This window comes from Myiozetetes cayanensis, unplaced genomic scaffold (genome assembly GCF_022539395.1).
Source record: "Myiozetetes cayanensis isolate MyiCay16 unplaced genomic scaffold, myiCay2020 scf2-11, whole genome shotgun sequence".
NCBI lineage: Eukaryota > Metazoa > Chordata > Aves > Passeriformes > Tyrannidae > Myiozetetes > Myiozetetes cayanensis.
In genome coordinates, this window is record NW_026087411.1 from 97,101,796 (window position 1) to 97,121,583 (window position 19,788).

The window sequence follows — 19,788 nt, forward strand, 5'->3', positions numbered from 1 at the left end:
GCTTCACGCGGTGCTCACCCACTTACCCACAACTCCATTATTCTGAAGGTTTCAGATGTCTCTCTGGATAAGCAGGGGAGTAATGCACAGTGCACATAGCTGTCAGGGGACACGACCGACTTTCAGTTAACCAGGAGTCTCAGTTAACCAAAGGTTGGAAAAACAAGGACAAATAAGCTTCTGGATTATACTATTTTCTGTATGCTCAGAGTTGTTTCAGTGTTTCATTTAAATAACACAGCTCATCTAATTTAATTTACAGAAGTCATAGGGGAATGAATGTTCAGGAAAGAAGCCCATGGATGAACTTCTGTTTGGCATTTCCATTTATAACTACAGTTTTTAACTGTCTTTTGTTTATACACTGAGTTGCTTCTTGGGTATGAAAGTATATTTTGCACCTTCCCAGAAAAAGAAAGCATGTTATTCCATATCATTCTTCAGGCCACATGAGTTCAGTTTTTGGTGCTGCTTTTTTGTTTTAAATAGTATAGATCTGTGATAGTATTATGTATAGACTACTTGTACAGAAAAATGGCACAGCCTTGAGACAGTTACTGAGACTGAAAAAATCCTTACAGAAGTGATCACTTGGTATAAAAGAGCTAGATACTATACACGGACAAAAAGAATCATCTCAAAATGACTTGTGTCTCAGGAACAATACAGAACATCCAAAAGAATGTTCTGTCTGTGAGCATCCTTTACAACAGGATGAATGAAAACAGATTAGTCTTTAAATTATGTAATGGCTAATGAGCCCAGAAGGATTCTACTAGTGAAATAAAGAGCAGAATTCATTTAATGTATATGAAAGACTGTTTTAAAAAATTTTTAAAAAAGCCAAGAAGAGCAAAGTTGATTGTGACCTTATCCAATGCTAAGATATTTCCAAGAAAACACCTCAGATTTCTCTACATTTTGGCTACATGTGTGCTTTTTTTAGTAATTCAAGAATAGGTTGAGGACGCTATTTTTGAATCTGTATTAATCTAGGGTACTTAGAATTGTTCCTTTTCTGAGTCCCACAATTATCTATTTACTCTCAATGAAATTTTACACATCTTTTACACATTTTTTGTCTATTAAGAATCAGCTCAGACACTTCTAACTCCCCAGATAATACATATAATATGGTTAATGTGAGAAGATAAAAACCTAAATAAATGTCAGTGCCATAACTGTTAAGGTAACAAATACCTTTTAAATATATATGTATATATATAAACAGTCTACAAAAATATTATTTTCATCACAGCACATACTAGTGGAACACATAAAAATCAACTTGTAATTATCTTATGATGCTGTTGTGTATTTAGATATTTTAATTATCCTTCTGTTTTTATCAGTTACTACAATTTTATTTCTCCTTAATATACAGTAGGCCGTGTCATAGCACTAAGGAGTGTACTTTTTGTAATATTCTGTTCTTAAAGTAGCAATGTTTAAAAGATTACTGCTATACTTTCATGTGCATTATTCTTATCTCAGAAACTTTCCATTTCATAGTTATCAACTCCTGATGAAAACAGTCAGGTTATTATCTTGCTTAGGTTAAATGCATAACACTGAACACAGAGGACTGGATACTAGGATAGTCAGGTATCTGTGGCAGGCTTTGGAACAGGGAGATGAGTTTAGGAACTGCAATTTCTTCCCAGTTTGAGAAGATCAGGAACAGGAAGAGCAGTTGTACAGAGCTGGATATGAAGTAAACTTTCTTCTATGCTACTTTAATATGTATAATTCAGGTTGTTACCAAAACAGATATATTTGCTTTTACATAAAAGCCTCAAGCTATGGGTATAAAAATAGCTATGTATATATAGCATGCCTGTATGTGTACAAAACAGCTACGTACAGCATGCATAGCTATGCTATAGCTAGTTCAGGGTACAACAGGTGTAGGTGCTTGGCCTGTCAATCCCTTGATAGAACAGTCTGTGCAGATTGTATTTGATAAGCATACTTGGTAGTCACTTGTTATACCTGGCAAGCTCAGTAAGCTATTTTCTTCCTTGCCCTACATCTTCCTGCCCCTTAAAAAGCTTCTCTAGTTTCTTGTTTTCCCATACTATTCTAAAGATTTTATTCTGACCAGACTAAAATTCCTTTTCTTTTCTTATATATATTCTTCTATTGCACTAACTGACAGGGCATTATACTCTTATGCCACTGAGAATTCATAGTATAAAATGTGCAATCTCTGCCTCCACCATGCATAAATTTCAGACCTGTGCCCACAGAGAGCCGAAACTGGACTGCGTTCTCTTTGTAATAGTATTCAAATAGCACGACCCTGACCAGCTCCTATGAAAGGAGAGGAGCTTTTATTTTACTAGATAACTTGGAGGTTAATTGTGCTACAGGTTTGAGAAAGAAGCCTGTTCAGCCTTGAATAATTATTTTCATGTAGAGAGCTGTTATTTCCAATTACTTCTCATGCTAACAACCACTTAAGTTTGCAGTGCTTGCAATTCTGTTTTGTCACCACAATGTTCAATAAAATATGGTTTTCTGTCAGCAAAAATCATTAATTCCTTATCACCATCAAAATTAAATCCTCTTTCATTTAAAAATCACTATGAAATAGAAGTGAATCAATAGAGCAGCAACATGTACTGCAGCACCCAAAAATGAATCCTGAAGAAAATGGCACTGGATTCCAGAATAAACCTTCCCTTTAACTTTAGGAGAAAATTCTTTCTGGTAAGATTAGACAACACACTACTTGCTTCTTCACTGTCTTAAGAAAAACTGAATTCAAGTATGTTTATAATTGATCACAATTTTTATAGATAATAATTGGCCATTCAGACTATTCCAAGGATTATAATTTTTTTAACTCATAAAAGAGCTTGTTGAACTGCTTCTACAGGAAAACATACAGGTGAGGCATATTTTTATATAACAGGTTTCATAGATGTCCTAATATGCATAATAAAATAAAGAAGGTATAGCTACTCAAGAGGGTTAGAGAAAGTAATAGCACAGAAAATCACTGGGCTTTTAAAGCAAAATAGTCCAGAAACTGAAAAGTGCTGCTGCACTAAATTTGGCCCAGGTTCTTACACATCCAATGGAGTAAAGTCTTGAATCCTAGCATTCCCCAGAACAGAGCTTTTTTAATTAATTGAGTCTCTTGGTTGATTCCATACCATAATCCTATGACTTCTAGATTTCTCCAAGACATAAATGCCACAAGCAAAATGGCATAAAAATTAACACTATTGACAGCTGTGTGAAAATATCCTGAAAGCCTGCCTCAGCGTGTTTGGCAAATCCTTTTCAAAACATCAACGCTGACAAATATCTCTCCTGAAGTCACAGATGCATGTACAAAGGTGTTATGTTAGATCACACAGTTCATATGTATTATCATGAAACCACATGATTTATTATTCAAAAAGCTCCAAACTACATTCCTATCACAAAAAGTAGAAACCACCAACTCCTTTATATGGAACTTTGACCGCCATTTCTTTCTGTGGAGGCCAGCCACCATTTTTACTCTGGTCCATTCTGATTGCTGAAGATGATTCTGATTTTAATTAAGAATAATTCTAATTCTAATTAGGATTTTAATGAAAAAATCTCATTAAAATCTTTACAATCTCAAGTGAGATACTCTGTACTAGAATGACTAATCCTTTACATCTCTCAGCTTTAAATATATAATGGTGAGTAGCGCTTGTGTTAGATCTTGTTCTGTTTGTATCAAAGCACATTGTGGCTAACAACTATGGTGAAAATGATGGAAACATAAGCCTTCAGGAAAAACTCTAAACCTGCATTTCCTAATATGAAATTTCTGGTAAAATCTTCAAAAGATAACAAAGGTAAGGATCATCTTAGAACATATTGTCAAAAAATGTAGCATAAGGGAGAAGGCAGCATACTGACCTTAGTAATCAGTTCTGCTAGTGAACTAGCAGACATCTTAAGCTCCTAAACCCCAAAGAAAACTAAGGGAGCTGGTAGCTCCTACTGCAGAATTAAAGTTTAAGGATGGCTTCCTTGCTGGGACTGATGTATAAGCTCAAAATGTTATTGACCATATAAATCTTTTCATTGTTATGGATCCAGAATAGGCTTTTTCTATTAAAGATCAAGTCCTCCATTATCAGTTGAGCCTTGTCACTAAGTTCTGTCCATAGAAGTCTGAAGAATGAAAACACTGTTGTAGATGCAGAATGTACCTTGCTGCTGGTGCTCCTAAGAAAGGAAATGCAGCTCCTAAGGCTGCATATTTCCAGTATACCAAACAGAAACCTAAATAGTTCAAAATTAAAACCTAGAAGGCAAATAAATATGTTGCAATAACTGAAGAAAAGGAATGCTGAGTGGTGAGTAAAGATGGTCACACTAAACTGTAAGAACCTGGTAGCTTTTTTTTATTGTTAGAAGAGCAATGCAAAACTGAAATTACTATCAGACTAGTTTAATACAACAATATATAGAATTACTTACTAGCATCAGGAGTTTGAATGACAATGGACTAAGGAAAGGATATAAGACAGTCACCGTCTCCCTTTAGAGGAAGACAATTCCCAGAACTTTGCTAGTGTCTTACAGGCACTGACAGATATCTTCAGGAGATTTAGAATTCAGGCAAGTTCAATATTGCAAGGAGAAAGCAACAGTAGAGTGCAAAACCATTAAAGAAAGAGGTCAAGGAGAAGCCTGACTTAACCGACTGCACTCATAGATGTGGAATGATCCCACATTTTAAATGTTTAAATGTGGGCATTGAAAAGCGCTCCCTATGTTCTTATCCAGGCATATTAGCTTTGCTTTGGGAATGAAACCTAAATGCACCCTAGGTACTCACACTCATTGGTTCTATTTTCATTTATTTTGTACACTTTTTTCTACAACTGGATCAAGATGCTATAAATTAAGCTAGTACAGCATTTCGTTCCACATTTTTCAGCTGACTTTTTCCCCCATATTTGAACTGTGCATTAAATAATTGAGGGTGGGGACTTGACCAGAACACAGCACAGGTGTCCTCTGGCCACATGCCTATAGCTCTTTTATGTGGACAGCTTGATCCTCTTTTTTGCCTACCTACTTTCAACAAAGGCTTTGGGCTTCCCAAAGAGAAAGCACTAAAGCCTTTCCCTATTCAGTGCAAGAAAACAAACATAGATGGTATATTTCTTCTAGACACATTTGCACAGCTAACATGTTTTGGAGCCAACAAAGACACAGTTAATGAGAACAAAAAAACTCAAGAATACGGTTGATGACAAAAGAAAATCCTACATGGAAGAATCAAGGTCTCCAAAGATGATTCAGAAAGCACCAAATGTCCCTGAATGGCAAATAGTCGGGAGCTACGAGGATATACATGGGAAGTACATCTCCTTTTCCTGTTTTTGTAATTTTTCCTCCTGGCTACTACGAGACACATGATACAGGTTAGGGAGACCTTTGATATGGTAGAGGGAGGTTGCCTGCTCTTACGTTTTTATAATTGATAAGAGAAACAACAGCAGCAGCAGTTAAAAAGCAGAGAGAAGGCAGTGAACTAGTTGCTCTGATCTGAATCAGCAGTTAAGAGGAAATGAAGGTAACTTTATTGCAACAAGAGACAGATGTTCATGCAATAGTCCTAGTTATATTGCTTATGAAAGCGTGTTCTGGTCTCCAAGATGGGAACATATCAAGTCCCAAGATGTCAATGCATACATGGACAAACTAAAAGGAGAACCCACCCCCTTAGGAAGAGTGGAATATAGCAACTTTTAGCTTGTCTATTCATTACACAGTGAACTTCAATTCTTTTCCTTAGAAAAAAGTTATCTCCAAATAATTATTTCTCTGCTGTGAACTTTAAAACGTAGGCAGTTGCTGCAGCAAATCTGGCAAGAATAAATGAGTGGGTAGACTCACGTACAGTTCTGCATGCTTGAACCAGGAAGGGTTAAACTGACATACTATTTGCTTTTGTCTCCACGCAAAAATACAATAAAAATTAGGAAATTTACTCTCAAATATATTAGAAATTAACCTGAGCGTTAAAGATCTTAGGAAGCAGCCTTAATTGTGTGCAATAGTATTACAATTCAAAGTTTTTAAAATTTTAATTTTTTTTTAACAAAGCCTTGAAGATACAACTGGCACATACTCTTCATTTTTATATTTAATACAAGTATTTTTACAAGTTACTGTATTCAAGACATGAAAAATAAGTAGTCCATGAGGAAAAATCCTTTTCCCTTCTTTCCACTTGATATTTCAACCTTCTTTTGAGAGACATTTGGTCACTCAGTCTGAAGGTGACCAGCTAGAGACACTAGTTGTACAGACACATGCTCTTTCTGGTGTATTTCAAGATACATCTGAAAAAGACAATCTCTTTTTCAACATTTGTGTGCTGTTTAGGAGCAAATCAGATGTCCTCCAAAACGGAATAAAAATGAACCTCATTTTTATCATTAGACAGGTAACACTTCCTAAAAGTTACAATATAGACATAAAAACCACAAAAGCATATTTTCAAATTCTGACTTAACCCAGATTATTTAATGTGTTTGACTTGATCCAGAGCTCCCTTAAAGTGAAACTTTTCACCAATCCAGTGGACTTCAGAACTGGTCCTCAGCATCACCAACCCCTACGAACACCACAAGCCCCACTGAACTGTGACTGTGCCAACCAGATTTAAAGAGTGTCTTCCACCCAAGACTCTGAGTAAAGAAGAACGAAGTGGGAATTAGAACTACTTACCTGAAAGGCCTGTATACAAAAATCCTAGTCAGCAAAAAAATAGCATGTAAACCATTACAATGAAAAGACTAATTATAAGCATCTGCATAAAACTCAGGAAACTTCATACTTCTCTTCTTGATGCTGGTCCTCTTGGTCACTGAGTTCATCATCATCTACCATATGCCCAAATGGTTCAGAAGAAATTGATACCATATTAGACAGGATAACTCTGCTATCACTGCTTCCTGTAAGGATCAGCTGATCATGAGAATGATTGTATCTGACATTCCAGACCCTAAAAAAGTTAAAGCAGAAAGAACAAGAGACTATTCTTGGTAGGTACTGCATCAATGTTAAATTTTTTTTGTTTAAGAGGAGCACTAAAATTGATCTTTTAAACACTGTAAGTAGACATAGAAGTAACAGGCCTCATTTCAAAGACTGTTTTTTTGCCATCTTCATTTGGCTTTTAATCTTTCATATAATCTGCTTTCTATGAGGTATATTTAAAATTCTAAAATAAGTTTTAAAAAAAAGGAAATAACAAAACACACCATTCAATAATATCATTCCTTGAGGGTACACACCAATTCACTGTTGAGTAAGTCAGATAAATATTTAAGTTCTAAACAAAAAATTTCCCCGAAGCAAAATATGGATTAGAATTAGCCTGTTAAACAAAAATCTCACAGCATTCTTACAGTGAAGTTTAAGAGATCCTCAAACAAAAGTAGGATTATATTTCTCTTCAAATTTTACATATCAAGTTAACACAAATGTCTCAGGGTTCTTGTTTTATTTTTTCCTTTGAATATTTTGGAAAAAAAAAGTATAAATTCTGCTTCTGTTAATTCACATCTTCATTCCCCTCAAAGGAGCTTCAGGGTCCAGAATTATTTTTCAATAATTATTCCAACCCAAATTTTTTAAAATATAAACTGCTCATCTTTTCTTAACTACTTAACTACATGTCACACAAGACTCTCTCCTTACTCCAGTCGTGGGCCAGAGCAGTAGATACAGGTTTTAAATGTTCTCTTGGAGAATAAAATTACTTACTTGCATATTCTGACTTCAGGACTGTGAAGAGCATGAAAAAAGTGGGGCTGAATTACTGAACGTTTCAACCATGGGACAACAGAACGATAGATGGCAGCTGCTCTACTGCACATCAGGTGCATCAGATCGGGCTCCATTTGGGAAGGCACACCTGTGTCCCAGCTGCCCCTATCAGCCAAGCTCTGTGCTGTGCTTCTCAAAGGTGTATCCCAAATCCCAACAATGTTAACAACACTTTCTTGCCAATTAGACTAACATTGTCTTAACTCACAATTATGCAAGGAAAACTGACATGTTGAAACTTTTCCTCTGTGCAAAAAATGATTATTCACAATAGCACATAGTTAGTTTGCATTGTTCCTAAATGGTAAAATAATTAGCTGAATAAATTACATAAGCCATCCACCCACAAAACAACATGCAGATAATTTGTTCTACCAGTGGGAATGCTCTTCCAGTGTCTTCACTGCTTCAGTGACATTTCTTGTGTCCCAGAATTTCACCTTGCAGTCATCTCCACAGCTAGCCAGGTAGTACTGTTTATTGGGATTAAAGTCCAGGTCTCGTACCAGCTGTCCATGTGCATTTTCTATGCAATATATCTGTCTGTAAAACATATTAAAAAAATTAAATGGTCTATAAAAAGCTAACTGCACTCCACTGAGAGGAACCTGTTTCCCTGGAAACTTGCATAATCCCCTTAACATCCACAGACCTAGAGTTCCCACTGCTAGTGCATGGTTTAGGGAAATCCCACCTGTTAACAACAGTGACTTGTATAGATATCTCAGCTTGCTTTGAAGCTCTGCTCTTTCCATGTTTGCATTAGGATCATCTGGAGTCAAAAGGAAACAGTAGTTCCAGATGATTCTAGCACAGCTGTGTAACAACTGTTATAAAATGTCTGCTACTAAACCACAATATTTTCAGATAAGAGCTTCTCCACTCCTAAGTACTTATACTAATCCTCTATTTATGACATCTACTCTTCCCTATATGAAAAGATGAGATGCAAAAGATATGAACAACAGCTTTTTATTACTGCTCCATAGTGAACTTACTTTCTTGACCTTTGGCACTTATCACTAATTTACCTGTGGCCCTTAAACAACTCAGCCATGTGCATACTCATCCATCTGGACCACTTGAGAAAACATTTGTGGCACTGCTAACAACCCAGAATCTCTATTCAAGCATCATGTTCCATTAGATTGTTTCCCTATCTCGCCTTTTAAACTTGGGCTTTTTTTTTGTTTTGTTTTTTTTTCCCCCACAATTGCATTAGCAGTTCTCTCATAGCCACCATCTACCACCTAAAGTTCTGCTTAGACGTGACCGTCTCCTACAATCTTCCCTAGAACTTGCCAACACTTTGTGAGCTTTTTCCTTTCTTTAAAATAAAAATGTTTCTCTTCAGAAAACATACTAAAATTTCATATTTCTTGTGAAAATTTCATATTCTTATGGTCTTCTGTCAAGATGAAATAGTCTCTTGCTATTAATACCTACAAAGCAAAATAGCTCCACAAGGACAGATTCAAAGTATACCAGGCTTCTCCTAAGCCCTATCCTAACAGCTACAGCAGTCACGAGTGAAGTTACTTCAGTATGCATCACGAGCACTCTTCTCTGAGTTTAAAAGGTTAAGGATATCCTTCAGGTATGCCTTTCTACCAGGCATTCTGGGAATCAAATTCAAACTTCCTCTTAATTTCTTAAAATATGTCTATGGGAAATACTTTGAGTCACAAGCACACTTGTAGCAGTAAAACACTTCCTTATTGTACCTTTTTTTTTTTCTTACATTGCTCACAGTGTGTAAGGGCTTAAAAAGAAATATCAAAGTCCACTGTGTATTCAGCAATGCTCACCACGAAAGCCTTTGTTCCAACTTAACTGTTATTCTAACCACTTGATCCCTTTCTTTCCCAAATATGAATATTTTTTCTTCACCCTATCATCCTACCTACAGCAATAACACATGCACTGAATTTCCCACTTATACATCCTAAGAATTAATGCCAGATCACATATAAATTTTCTCCAGCTATTGGCTCCACCTTCTCATATTATTTTTTGTCCATATTTTTTTAGAATTTATTCTTGGGGTCTGAATTTTCCTTAAAATTCTCTCTCTAAATCCATTCATCCTAGTGTCTGTCTTCCCTGCTTCACAAGCTCTTCTCTGAATAAGACTGCTTCTTAGTCTAGTCTAGGAGTCTTCTTGACAATCTTTCTTTACTCTCCTTCTTTACTATCTCCAAAATGATGTACTCCATCTATCTCACAGCTATCATAACCACACTGCAGAAGTTGCTATTCTGGCTACTTCTACAGTATCTCTCCCCTCTTTGCCGGTATAGCAGTTTTCTGCCCTTGATTCCTCCCTCTCCCCTCATTTTTTGCATCTTATACTACCACAGTTTATACTGCCCTAATTTTAAGCTCCTACTTCTAGCCTAACTAATCATTATCAAATATTCACATAATTATAGACATATTACAGTGTAATTGCAGGTGAGACTTATTCTTGCACATACTTTTCAAGTATATTGTGAACAGCTCCTTGGCATAGCCTAGTACTTAAACTGGTTTAAGGAGTATCTAACTTGAGCTTCGCTTAAAGTAATTAGAATTGTGGGGTTTGTGTTAAACAAGCTACCCTTTCATTGAGGGTCTTGTTAAAATCTGGACTATCTACCTTCACAGAAGTTACTCAGAGGACTCCTTTAATGCAAGATAGAGATGCTTTTTCTGATGAGACAGATTGTGAAGCACATCCCACAATATTTAACATTTTCTCTTTGAAACACAGGCTTTAATCTTAAGGTCTGCATGCTATATGTTAAAAATAGGATGATTACAAAATATCACCAAAAAAGCAAATTTAATAAAACCCTTCTCCTTTGACCTCTCCTTCCGCTCTTGTACACTTCATTTAAAAGAGTCTTTATAAAGCAAAATATAAAGTTAGATTTTTATGTGTCATTTCATAAGGCAAAGACCAGGACTTTCAAACTTGATGACAAACACACAGAAAATGACTTTTAATTATTGTATTTGTATTTTTACCTTTCTTTTCCTTAATTAAATAAACCTTTTTGGTAAAAACACACAAGGCTGGCAAACACAGGGATTTATTGCTACACCTCTGAGTTGGCAGGAACCACAGAACTAAATTTAAAGTCATCCCCCTTTAAGGCAACAAAAGTTATTACAAGACATCAGTCTTCTCGGTTTAGTGATAAATTACTATGTGCTAAAGGGATAAAGTGTATTTTAAAAAAGCTTGCACAGGCTTTAGTAGTCATGGCAACAGATGTGCACAACATCACTCCTTTGCTTATCAAAATCATAACTGAGCAGGGCGGAAAACACCTTATTAGGTATATTCAAAGCTTTTATTTGGTTATGATTTTGATAGATTCAGTGGTTTCTTAAACTAGCACACTACAATCTTTAATATAGTATAGAATACCATTTGTTAAAATCAAAAAAGTAAAGAGTGAACTTAACCTGTGAACTGCCTTCAAAGATTAAAGTCACCTTTAAATAGTATGCAATGAAGAAAGTTCATCACATGGTCAGGACTGTTGTTAAATCATTTTCAGGTTGAATTACAGAACAGTTTCATTAAGGTAATCCCTATGTATTGAACAAGTCATCTTGAGAGTGATACATAATTTGATAAAACTTGGTATACAAGTTAGAATTGAAGCTGAGGGGGAAAACCAGAGGAAACCCTTTACTAAATCATAAATATATCAGCTATGCAAGCACAACTATTCCTTTTATAAATTATAGGATTGCCCTGTTCATTATCTAAAAAAAAGAAATGTTAGGAGCAATTAAAAAAAAAATCATCTATCTCCAAAGGAGAATGTCTTTTCTAGAGAATGTGAGTGCAATTTCTCATTACCTCATGCTTCGTGTATCCCATCCTCGAACAGTCGTATCGTTGGCTGTTGCAATCTGTGTACAATTGTGGTGTGGACTCCATCTTCCAGAAGTAAATTTTAATTGTCCTTTCCCTTCCAAGGCTGCAGAACTAGAGAGCTAAAACAACGAAACAAAGCTGGCAATGTTTCCAAATGTAACACTAAAATGAAATTAGTTCCACTGAAGACAAAAACTGCTCAATAGCCTATTGCTCCAAGCGCAGACTACCAAATCCTAGGATAAAAAAGTAAAAAGAGAAAAAAAATTAAAAGCTAGAGTTAATTTTCTCTCTCGGAGTAACTTTTACAAAGGCTTATGCAGTGTCTTATGTCTTCAGAAATATCAGAAGTACTGTACTACTGTATAAACTTAAAAAACCCACAGCTTTAGGTCATTTGTTAAAACAGTAGATAGACAATATGGGCACATTGCAGAAATTTGTAGCTGCCTAAGATACACACACACACACGTTTAGCTTTGTTAACAGTCTTATGAGACTTTTTCAATGTCAAAATGCCAAATTTTATCTGTAGGAACAGAATTATGGTGTCAAAGACCCTTGGATAAACGTACAGCAGCTTTTAAAAATTTAAAAAATAAAAATAAAAAATATCAAGGCCCAGGTGCCCATGCCCATTGAAATAACAGTAGATACTAGATCACAAATCTACTATCTGTGAGAATGAAAGGTTTCAGTTCCAAAACAAGGCTTACATCTCATTGAGTAGGCAGCTCTGTATCTCCACAGTTGACAAAAAGAAGGTCCAAAGTAATCAACTTTCTCTTTGAAGTTGTATAGCAAGTTATCCCCCAATTCCATGTGCACATAAGGGGAAGTGAAGCTGCAGACACTGCAAATTATTTTACTTCTAATCATTTTCTGAAACTTTTTAATATCTTTGGGGGTGGAAGAAAACCAAAGTACTTGCACTTAATCAGATATTAAATTTATACAAATTTCGAGCAGTTAGGCAGACAGCATGACTTTGGTCATCTTTCATACAACCTCCATATTTCAAAACGTTTCACTATGAGGTATTTCATGAAAGCTGTGCTGGATCTTGTTGGATCCTAATACAACATAAATATTCTATTAAATACTAGATTTCTCAGCAGAAATATTACACTTTGATGGATGAAAAAGACTAAAACATACAAAGTGCTTATATAAACTTTAACTGACATCAACAGAAAAATATGCTGTCAGTACAAAACTGCTTAAACTTATTTGTATATTGTGCCAATGTCCATTTATGTATTTTGTTAACTTTTTACTACTATAGCTCCACCAAGAATATAATCTCTCTTTAGCATTATCATTAAAACTCTAGAAATTACAACTCTTCTATCATTGAACTCTACAAAAATGTGTTGTCCTTCGAAAATTTTTCTTGTCTTTTTTTTTTTTTTTTTTAAAGCATGTGTAATTCCCAGCATGCAAGATCATATATTGCTCATGTGTTAATGAACAATGTAATAACACTGTGGCCAAACCTACTCCTCTAGCACCATTCCTCCTCCACAGCAAATACTGTCTGAAAGCCTTTCTCCAACTTGCAGGTTACTAATCGAAACAAAAGACACTACACAGGACACTGGATGCAGGATAATAAAATGCATTGTTGTTTTTTTTCACAAATACTAGATTCTAGGCACAACACAATATGCATGGCTTGTGTGGGTCATTTAGAATATTAAATTACGTTTCTTTAGTAAGCAGTCTTGTCCATACAAGAACAGACTTGGGGGGAAGGAAGGAAGGAAATGTTAACACTGACAGTAAGATAGTACCAACAAAAAGAGTATCTCCTATCAGGTGTTTCCAAAATCTGTTCTTGAGATGGAAAGCATCACAGATTCAAAATATGAGCCAGGGAAGAGGGTCTTTGTCAGCAGTAGACAATACATTCTCCAGCATTCCAGACATAATTTTTAAGTCTTCCCATTTCAATTTTTATAATATAAACTATTATAAAAAGATCAAAAGTTTTCTTCTTTTCAGTCAAAAGTTTATGGTTGAGGCCAGCAGACTCACACCATGCTATTCCTTAACAGCATATGAAACAAATCACACAAGTTAGATGGGTCAACTCATCCTAACCTTCCCAAGCAATTCTTAAGTACTTGCAAGAATTAAATTACGTTTTTCTTTGTATGGATGTCCAACTACATATACTGCCAAGTTCGCAATCAACTCTATGTTCTTTTACATGTTTTCTATGAACCTGAATGTAACTTCATGGATTTGAAGAACAACTAAGAGATAAGGGAGGGAAATTTTCATACCTGGGAAGGAATCCTGTAACAGAAGGAAGTCTGTAAATTTCCTTAATGGAAATCCAAGAAATAAACTTAAAGGAAGCAAAGTTGGTATTTTGGAATCACAAATGCAGGTTCAAAAAAACCCCTTAGCTTTAATTTTAATTCACACCTAAACATATGGAGAGGTAAGCAAGCTTTCTTTTTATCTTGAACTCTTTCCTCCACTTCTTTAAAGGCAGAAAAGTTGACTACAAAAGGAAAGGAAAACATGACAAAGGTGTATTTTAGACATTATTCTCGCCTGAAGATTTGGATCTGTGCTGCCTAGAAGATGCAGGTCTGAAGGCCTCACTGGATACTGAAGGAAAACGATTTATGGTATTATTTTACATACACAAAATGTGAGTTACATTAAGGAAAAAAGAAAGGAACAGAGTAAGACTGAATGTCTACTTTTAGACAAGAAAATTAGGAATGCTCTTGCAATGTGCAAGGATCACACATTAACTTGAGAAAAAAAGTCTGGAGGAAATGTTGAACAGTGTAAAATGGTTATCAGAATATGGATAGATTTAACTCTGTTCTGAAGTGCTTAAGTGGAACACTGAAACTCCATCTAATTTTCATCAAAACATTGGTAAGGAATGAGCTAGCTCTTTTTCTCCTTCAAAATTTGATCTCACAAGGGCTGGCTTGGAAAGAGGAAAGGATAGGCAGTATCCTTCAAAAAAACTCCAAAGCCAATATATATTAAACTCTAAAGGGTACAGAAATTATGTAGAAAAACCACAAGCAGCATGGAGACAGTGGACCAATTGTTCATGCTCTCTTCCAAGAAAAGATCTATGGGCCATTGAAGGAAGCCTGTACATGTCAGATTCAACAGGAAACAAAAGAAAATGCTTCTTTACTCAATGACAAAAGACACATGGATACATAAAGCTTACTTATATCCAAGAACAGAATAGGAAAGTACTTGGAAGAAAGAGATCTTAAGGGCTACACTAAGTACACAAACCCAAGCAAACTATTTTAAGATTGACATTAAGAAGGTATGAATGCTTTTCTGGTTCGTTATTGACAGAAACAGTAATGTTGATGAGGATTTTAAATTCACTGAGTTCAATTCCTCCCATTGCAGGCCACCATGTCACATAGCCCTTTTATAACTGTTCTTGTCTCCTGAACCATCTTACAACTATTTGCCTTTTCAAACAGCCTTATCATATTGGCAGCTCAGAGCTATTCTCAGAATAGCTAAGTAACAGAAGCCAGTCATTTTTAAGTGCTGAGTTTTTATGTGACAGCAAGAAAATATTTTCGTTCCTTAAACACAAGTTTTCTGTTTTATACTACAAAAATTAAACTAAACATCAAGTTCATTCCCTGAAATATATTGTTATTCCTATATACTGATAATTCATCACAAGTTCTGCCAGCAATAATTTTCATTATTTCACTCCTACTTCTATTCCATCGTTAAGGAGACCATTAAGTAAAATTGATTCCAACTCTTTAAGAGCTGGTTTCTATCCTCTTTTTGATCCAATAATTTCCCTTTTATTTTTCTTCTGACAGTTTTTAACTCTCCTATAATTAATCTGTGTTTATGCTAGCTGCAGTAATTATGGGGCACTCTAAAAAAATTCTCCATTGAACTCCACAAGGTATTTCCTGCCTTGAGAAACAGCAGCAATCTTGCCAAGAAAGCATTTCATGCTTATTCCTAACATCCTAATATGTATTTCGATACATCACTTTTATCTAGATAGCCTGTGAAATCCTCCCCACAATATACTCTGCCTTGCCTAGAATGCCACTGCCAGATACTATCTGTTGTTCTGAATGAAGACCACCTAGATCTTAATGCTGATAAAGAATCCAGAAGGGACAAGAAATCCAGAAGGAATCTAAGCAGTAACTTGTATTAAAATTACCCAAACCAAACGCCTATTCATCATGAAAACATATGAAAACCAGAAAAATATCTAGATTTTAATATCTCAATTTCATTTTGTTGCACTTCTCTACCATGCCAAATATATTGCATTTTCCCAAGAAAGAGTTCTAGTGATTTGGCAACATCTGACCTTAAGTGTATACACAGAAATATTGACTGTCATCTTCTCAGCAGACTCAACCCACACCTTGTGGATTGGTTGGGCTTCTCTTGGGTCCAGCTAATGATTATAAATGGCAAAGAATAGCTAATTTAATTGCAAAAGGTAATGATGCAGTGAGCATAAGATTAGTTTCACCCCAGAAGGTAATGTCCTCAAAACAAAAATAAAGGGAGTGATCAAAAGGAAAGGAGAAGCTTGTCTTAATGCAAATACAGGCAAATATTCCTGTTTTAAATACTGTAATGAGGAAATGTTAGCAAAAAAACATTGAAAGGAAATAAAAACCCAACCGAAACAAAAGTAAAAAACACCCCAAACAAATCCACTGAACTGTAGAGTAAATTATGATAAAAAAATGTTTTTTATAGCAAACTGACCAAATAATTCAGACAACAAACACATCAATGATTCTGTTACAAAGAAATTCTGAACATACTGGAAGCCTAAAATACTAATTCTAAGGGAACAATGATATAGGAGATGCACCAAATAAGACTCAGAAGGTTTGATCAATGTAGACAAGCAGAAATTTTGGCCTATGCAAAATTTTAAAGGTATATTTTCAGTTTTTCACCTATGTTATACCTGAATTTTAAACAAACTTGTTCATAAACATGAAAAGTCCATAAAGAGTAGCATTTGTTTTACCTCTTACCATTAAAATGAATATTGCCTATAAAATATATCTATCCTAAAAGGAAGCAATTGACATGTTCTAGAACAGAAAGACCAGTTCTGCACCAATGTAGTGAATACCTCCTTATCTCTATAACCTGATACAGATACAATGGACCAGACCTTACTTTTAATTAACAATGATGATATTAATCAACTTGAACACCATCATGTTTTTCACAAAAAAGGAAAAAAATTCCAAAACACTGACATTTTTATTATCTTAATCCCAGGCTCTTGATTTATTAAGTTCTAATAATACATATACACACAGAGGTACATTGTTATTTCACTTACAAGTCTATAGCAATACTTATATTTTGTAAAGACACTCTCCCCTCAACAATCCCTGCAGAAAACATAAGTTTACTGGTGTTAGGGAAAACAGTAAGCAGAGGTAGCTTGGTGTGCAGCTGCAGTGCCAGCTGCACATTGAGCTCTGGGTGGCAGGAAATGATGGGAGTCCGAGGCAGGAGGCTGGGAACAGGCACTGACCCTTTGCACAATGAAGGGCAGATGGAGCTGTGTTGCCTGGCATGTGACTGGACACTCATAGACACAGCAGGAGCTCCCAGACTTCCATGGTATAGACTGTGAGGGTACAAAAGCCCAGAGTTTCTTTTGTTCGGGGTCCCTCCTCAGCACCAGCTCCAGCTGTTATTCTGGTGTTGCACCCTGATTAAGTTACTAAAGGGAACCAGAGGTCCGAACCTCTAATCTGGGAAACTTGGGCTCAAGCTGGTAGGGAAACCTCGTCTGACTGTGTGAGTGTGGGATGTGCAGGGAGTCAAGCAGGACCAGTCAGCTCAGCGGAGCTGCCCACTTGGGGAAGGGGCTTCGGTCCCAGTAGCGAAAGTCTGGAGGTGGGAGTGTGACTGTGGGGGAGACTCCTGGACAGTCAGACAAAGAAGTTTCCTCAACATAAGCTACTTAGTCATCATCTGCTTGAACCAAACAGCATGTTAGATGATGAGACATCACACGGCTAAGAGTTCCCAAACATGGACAACCTTTTATGTTAATGAACAATAAGCATAATGTTTCTTGTCATTTACATAATCTGTGTATCTTAATATAAAGCAAATGTGTTTTTTCTAATTTGTTTTAACATGCCTATTTTTTAAATGTGGCAAGACCTGATTTTTTTTTGCTGTAGGTGTTCTGTATCAGTTTTCTAGGCCCAAAAAAGCTCTTTTTATTAATATCTAAGAAAGTCTTTTTATACTCTGATCTAAAAGCATTAAAATACAAATCACATGCTTTTCAGAGTTGTGATATATTATGCATTCAACAGTCCCTTATAAACAGGATACTCACAGAAAGAAATCACTATTTCACCAACAGCTCACTGGTTACAAATATCTTGTGCATGGTGATAACCAAACAGAAAATACATTTACTGCTTACCCCTACCAATATTATCTGTTTTCTAACCAAACTATTCTCACAGATTTCTCTCACATTCTAAATACTATAGCAGAGAAGGAGGGGGTAGAGTGTGAACTTTTGGAGGTAGGTTTTAATTATTTTTTCTTTTAAAGAGAAAACCATCTCTATAATGAAACCTGGCTTATTTTTCTTCATTGCTCCCTGTATCTATCAGTCCTACATACTTTTTTGCAAATATAAAATGGCTACAGAATAACAGTTAATGTTTTTCAGGTTTACATGGATTTTAACAAGGAGTTAATCTCCCAGGAAGGAGGTGATCTTCAAAGATTTCAAAAATACCCTGCAGTTGATTCTAGTCCTGAAAATGATCCTATGATACTGGACTTCAGCTTGTCTTCATTTTAATTACTAGAAAGTCCAGAAAGGCATTTTAAAGAGATGCTCAGTGCTTTCCTCAGAGTCATTCAGGTGGACTCCAGTTAGGAACCCACAGACATGTTTGAGACAAATTTGCTGCAGACAAAAATTCAACAGAATTGCAACAGTCCCAGTCATCTCAGAAGAGATTTACTTGGCTTAAGATTTTGATGAGTGGAGATATGTCTGAGAGTCAAGTTTCCATGGACTTTGACTTTCAAACTTCACTTTAAAAGCACTATATACTGACTTAGTATTGAAGCAAATATCATCTAAGAGCAACTCAAAACTGCTGGAGCAGGAGACTGATTATGATAAACAATTATTTTCAGGTAAAAAATTTTAGTCACAAATAGTTTTCATTTACAGTGCATTCACACAAGATACTAGATTATTTTAGATGGAAATACAGAGAATCAGTCAAATTCTATATCAAGTCTCCTGAGAGCCTGACTATAAAATCTAAACAACATTCTTAACTTCTGCAAACAAAAGTCGTTAACAAACATTTCAAAATGCTCCTATGTCAACATGTCAGCCAAGGGTGGATATCTACTTTCATAGTCTTAGCTTTCATGAGTTGAAGCAGGGGTTTTGAATCAGAATTTCACATTTGGTTTTACTTGTTTCCTTTTATCATATATAAACGTACAACAAATGTCACAGGTTTAATCCCCTTAGTTCCTTTATCGCTTACTTTGCCTTCTGGAGTCCTTTTGTGCCAACAATATTTGATGCAGTACAGGTATATTTTAAAATTAACAATAACAAAATATTCTACATAAGGAACACTAATTGAAATACTGAAAGGATCAGCAAGCTGAATACCTCTTTGAGGACAGAAATATTGATTCCCAAAATCATGCTGAAATTACATAATTTGGTGAAGAGTCTACTCCTCCCCAAAATTATGCACGGCAGAATGCTAGCAATGGAAGGGAGAAAATGGAAATCATAGTTATATACACAAATATTTGTGTGATGGAGTGAGAAGTTAGTTTTGAGAAAAGGAATAGTATAAGGAAGAGACAAAATACCAAATCTAGTAAATAAATCCTAAGCAAAATAACACAAGGAATTAAAAAGGAATTTGGCATTTATTACAAGATTACCACACAGAGAAACTGATCAACACAATAGAAAGCATCTCAAAGAAAATAATATAGAATCATAGAATAGTCTGGGTTTGATGAGGCCTTAA

General features: G+C 35.6%; 1 protein-coding gene across 2 annotated transcripts in view; it reads right to left on the reverse strand.

Moving 5' to 3' along the window:
- The window catches only part of EIPR1 (EARP complex and GARP complex interacting protein 1), a 234,743-nt gene that overhangs the window by 166,251 nt on the left and 48,704 nt on the right, over positions 1-19,788 (reverse strand). For both annotated transcript variants that reach the window (XR_007628946.1, XM_050315658.1), the window contains exons 6-8: positions 11,699-11,835; positions 8,218-8,385; positions 6,848-7,015 (exon numbers count right to left, since the gene is read on the reverse strand). Coding sequence is in view for 1 of the 2 variants with exons in the window: in XM_050315658.1 (XP_050171615.1) it covers positions 6,848-7,015; positions 8,218-8,385; positions 11,699-11,835 (473 nt within the window). In the remaining variant the exon portion in view is untranslated. The remainder of the gene's footprint in view (positions 1-6,847; positions 7,016-8,217; positions 8,386-11,698; positions 11,836-19,788) is intronic.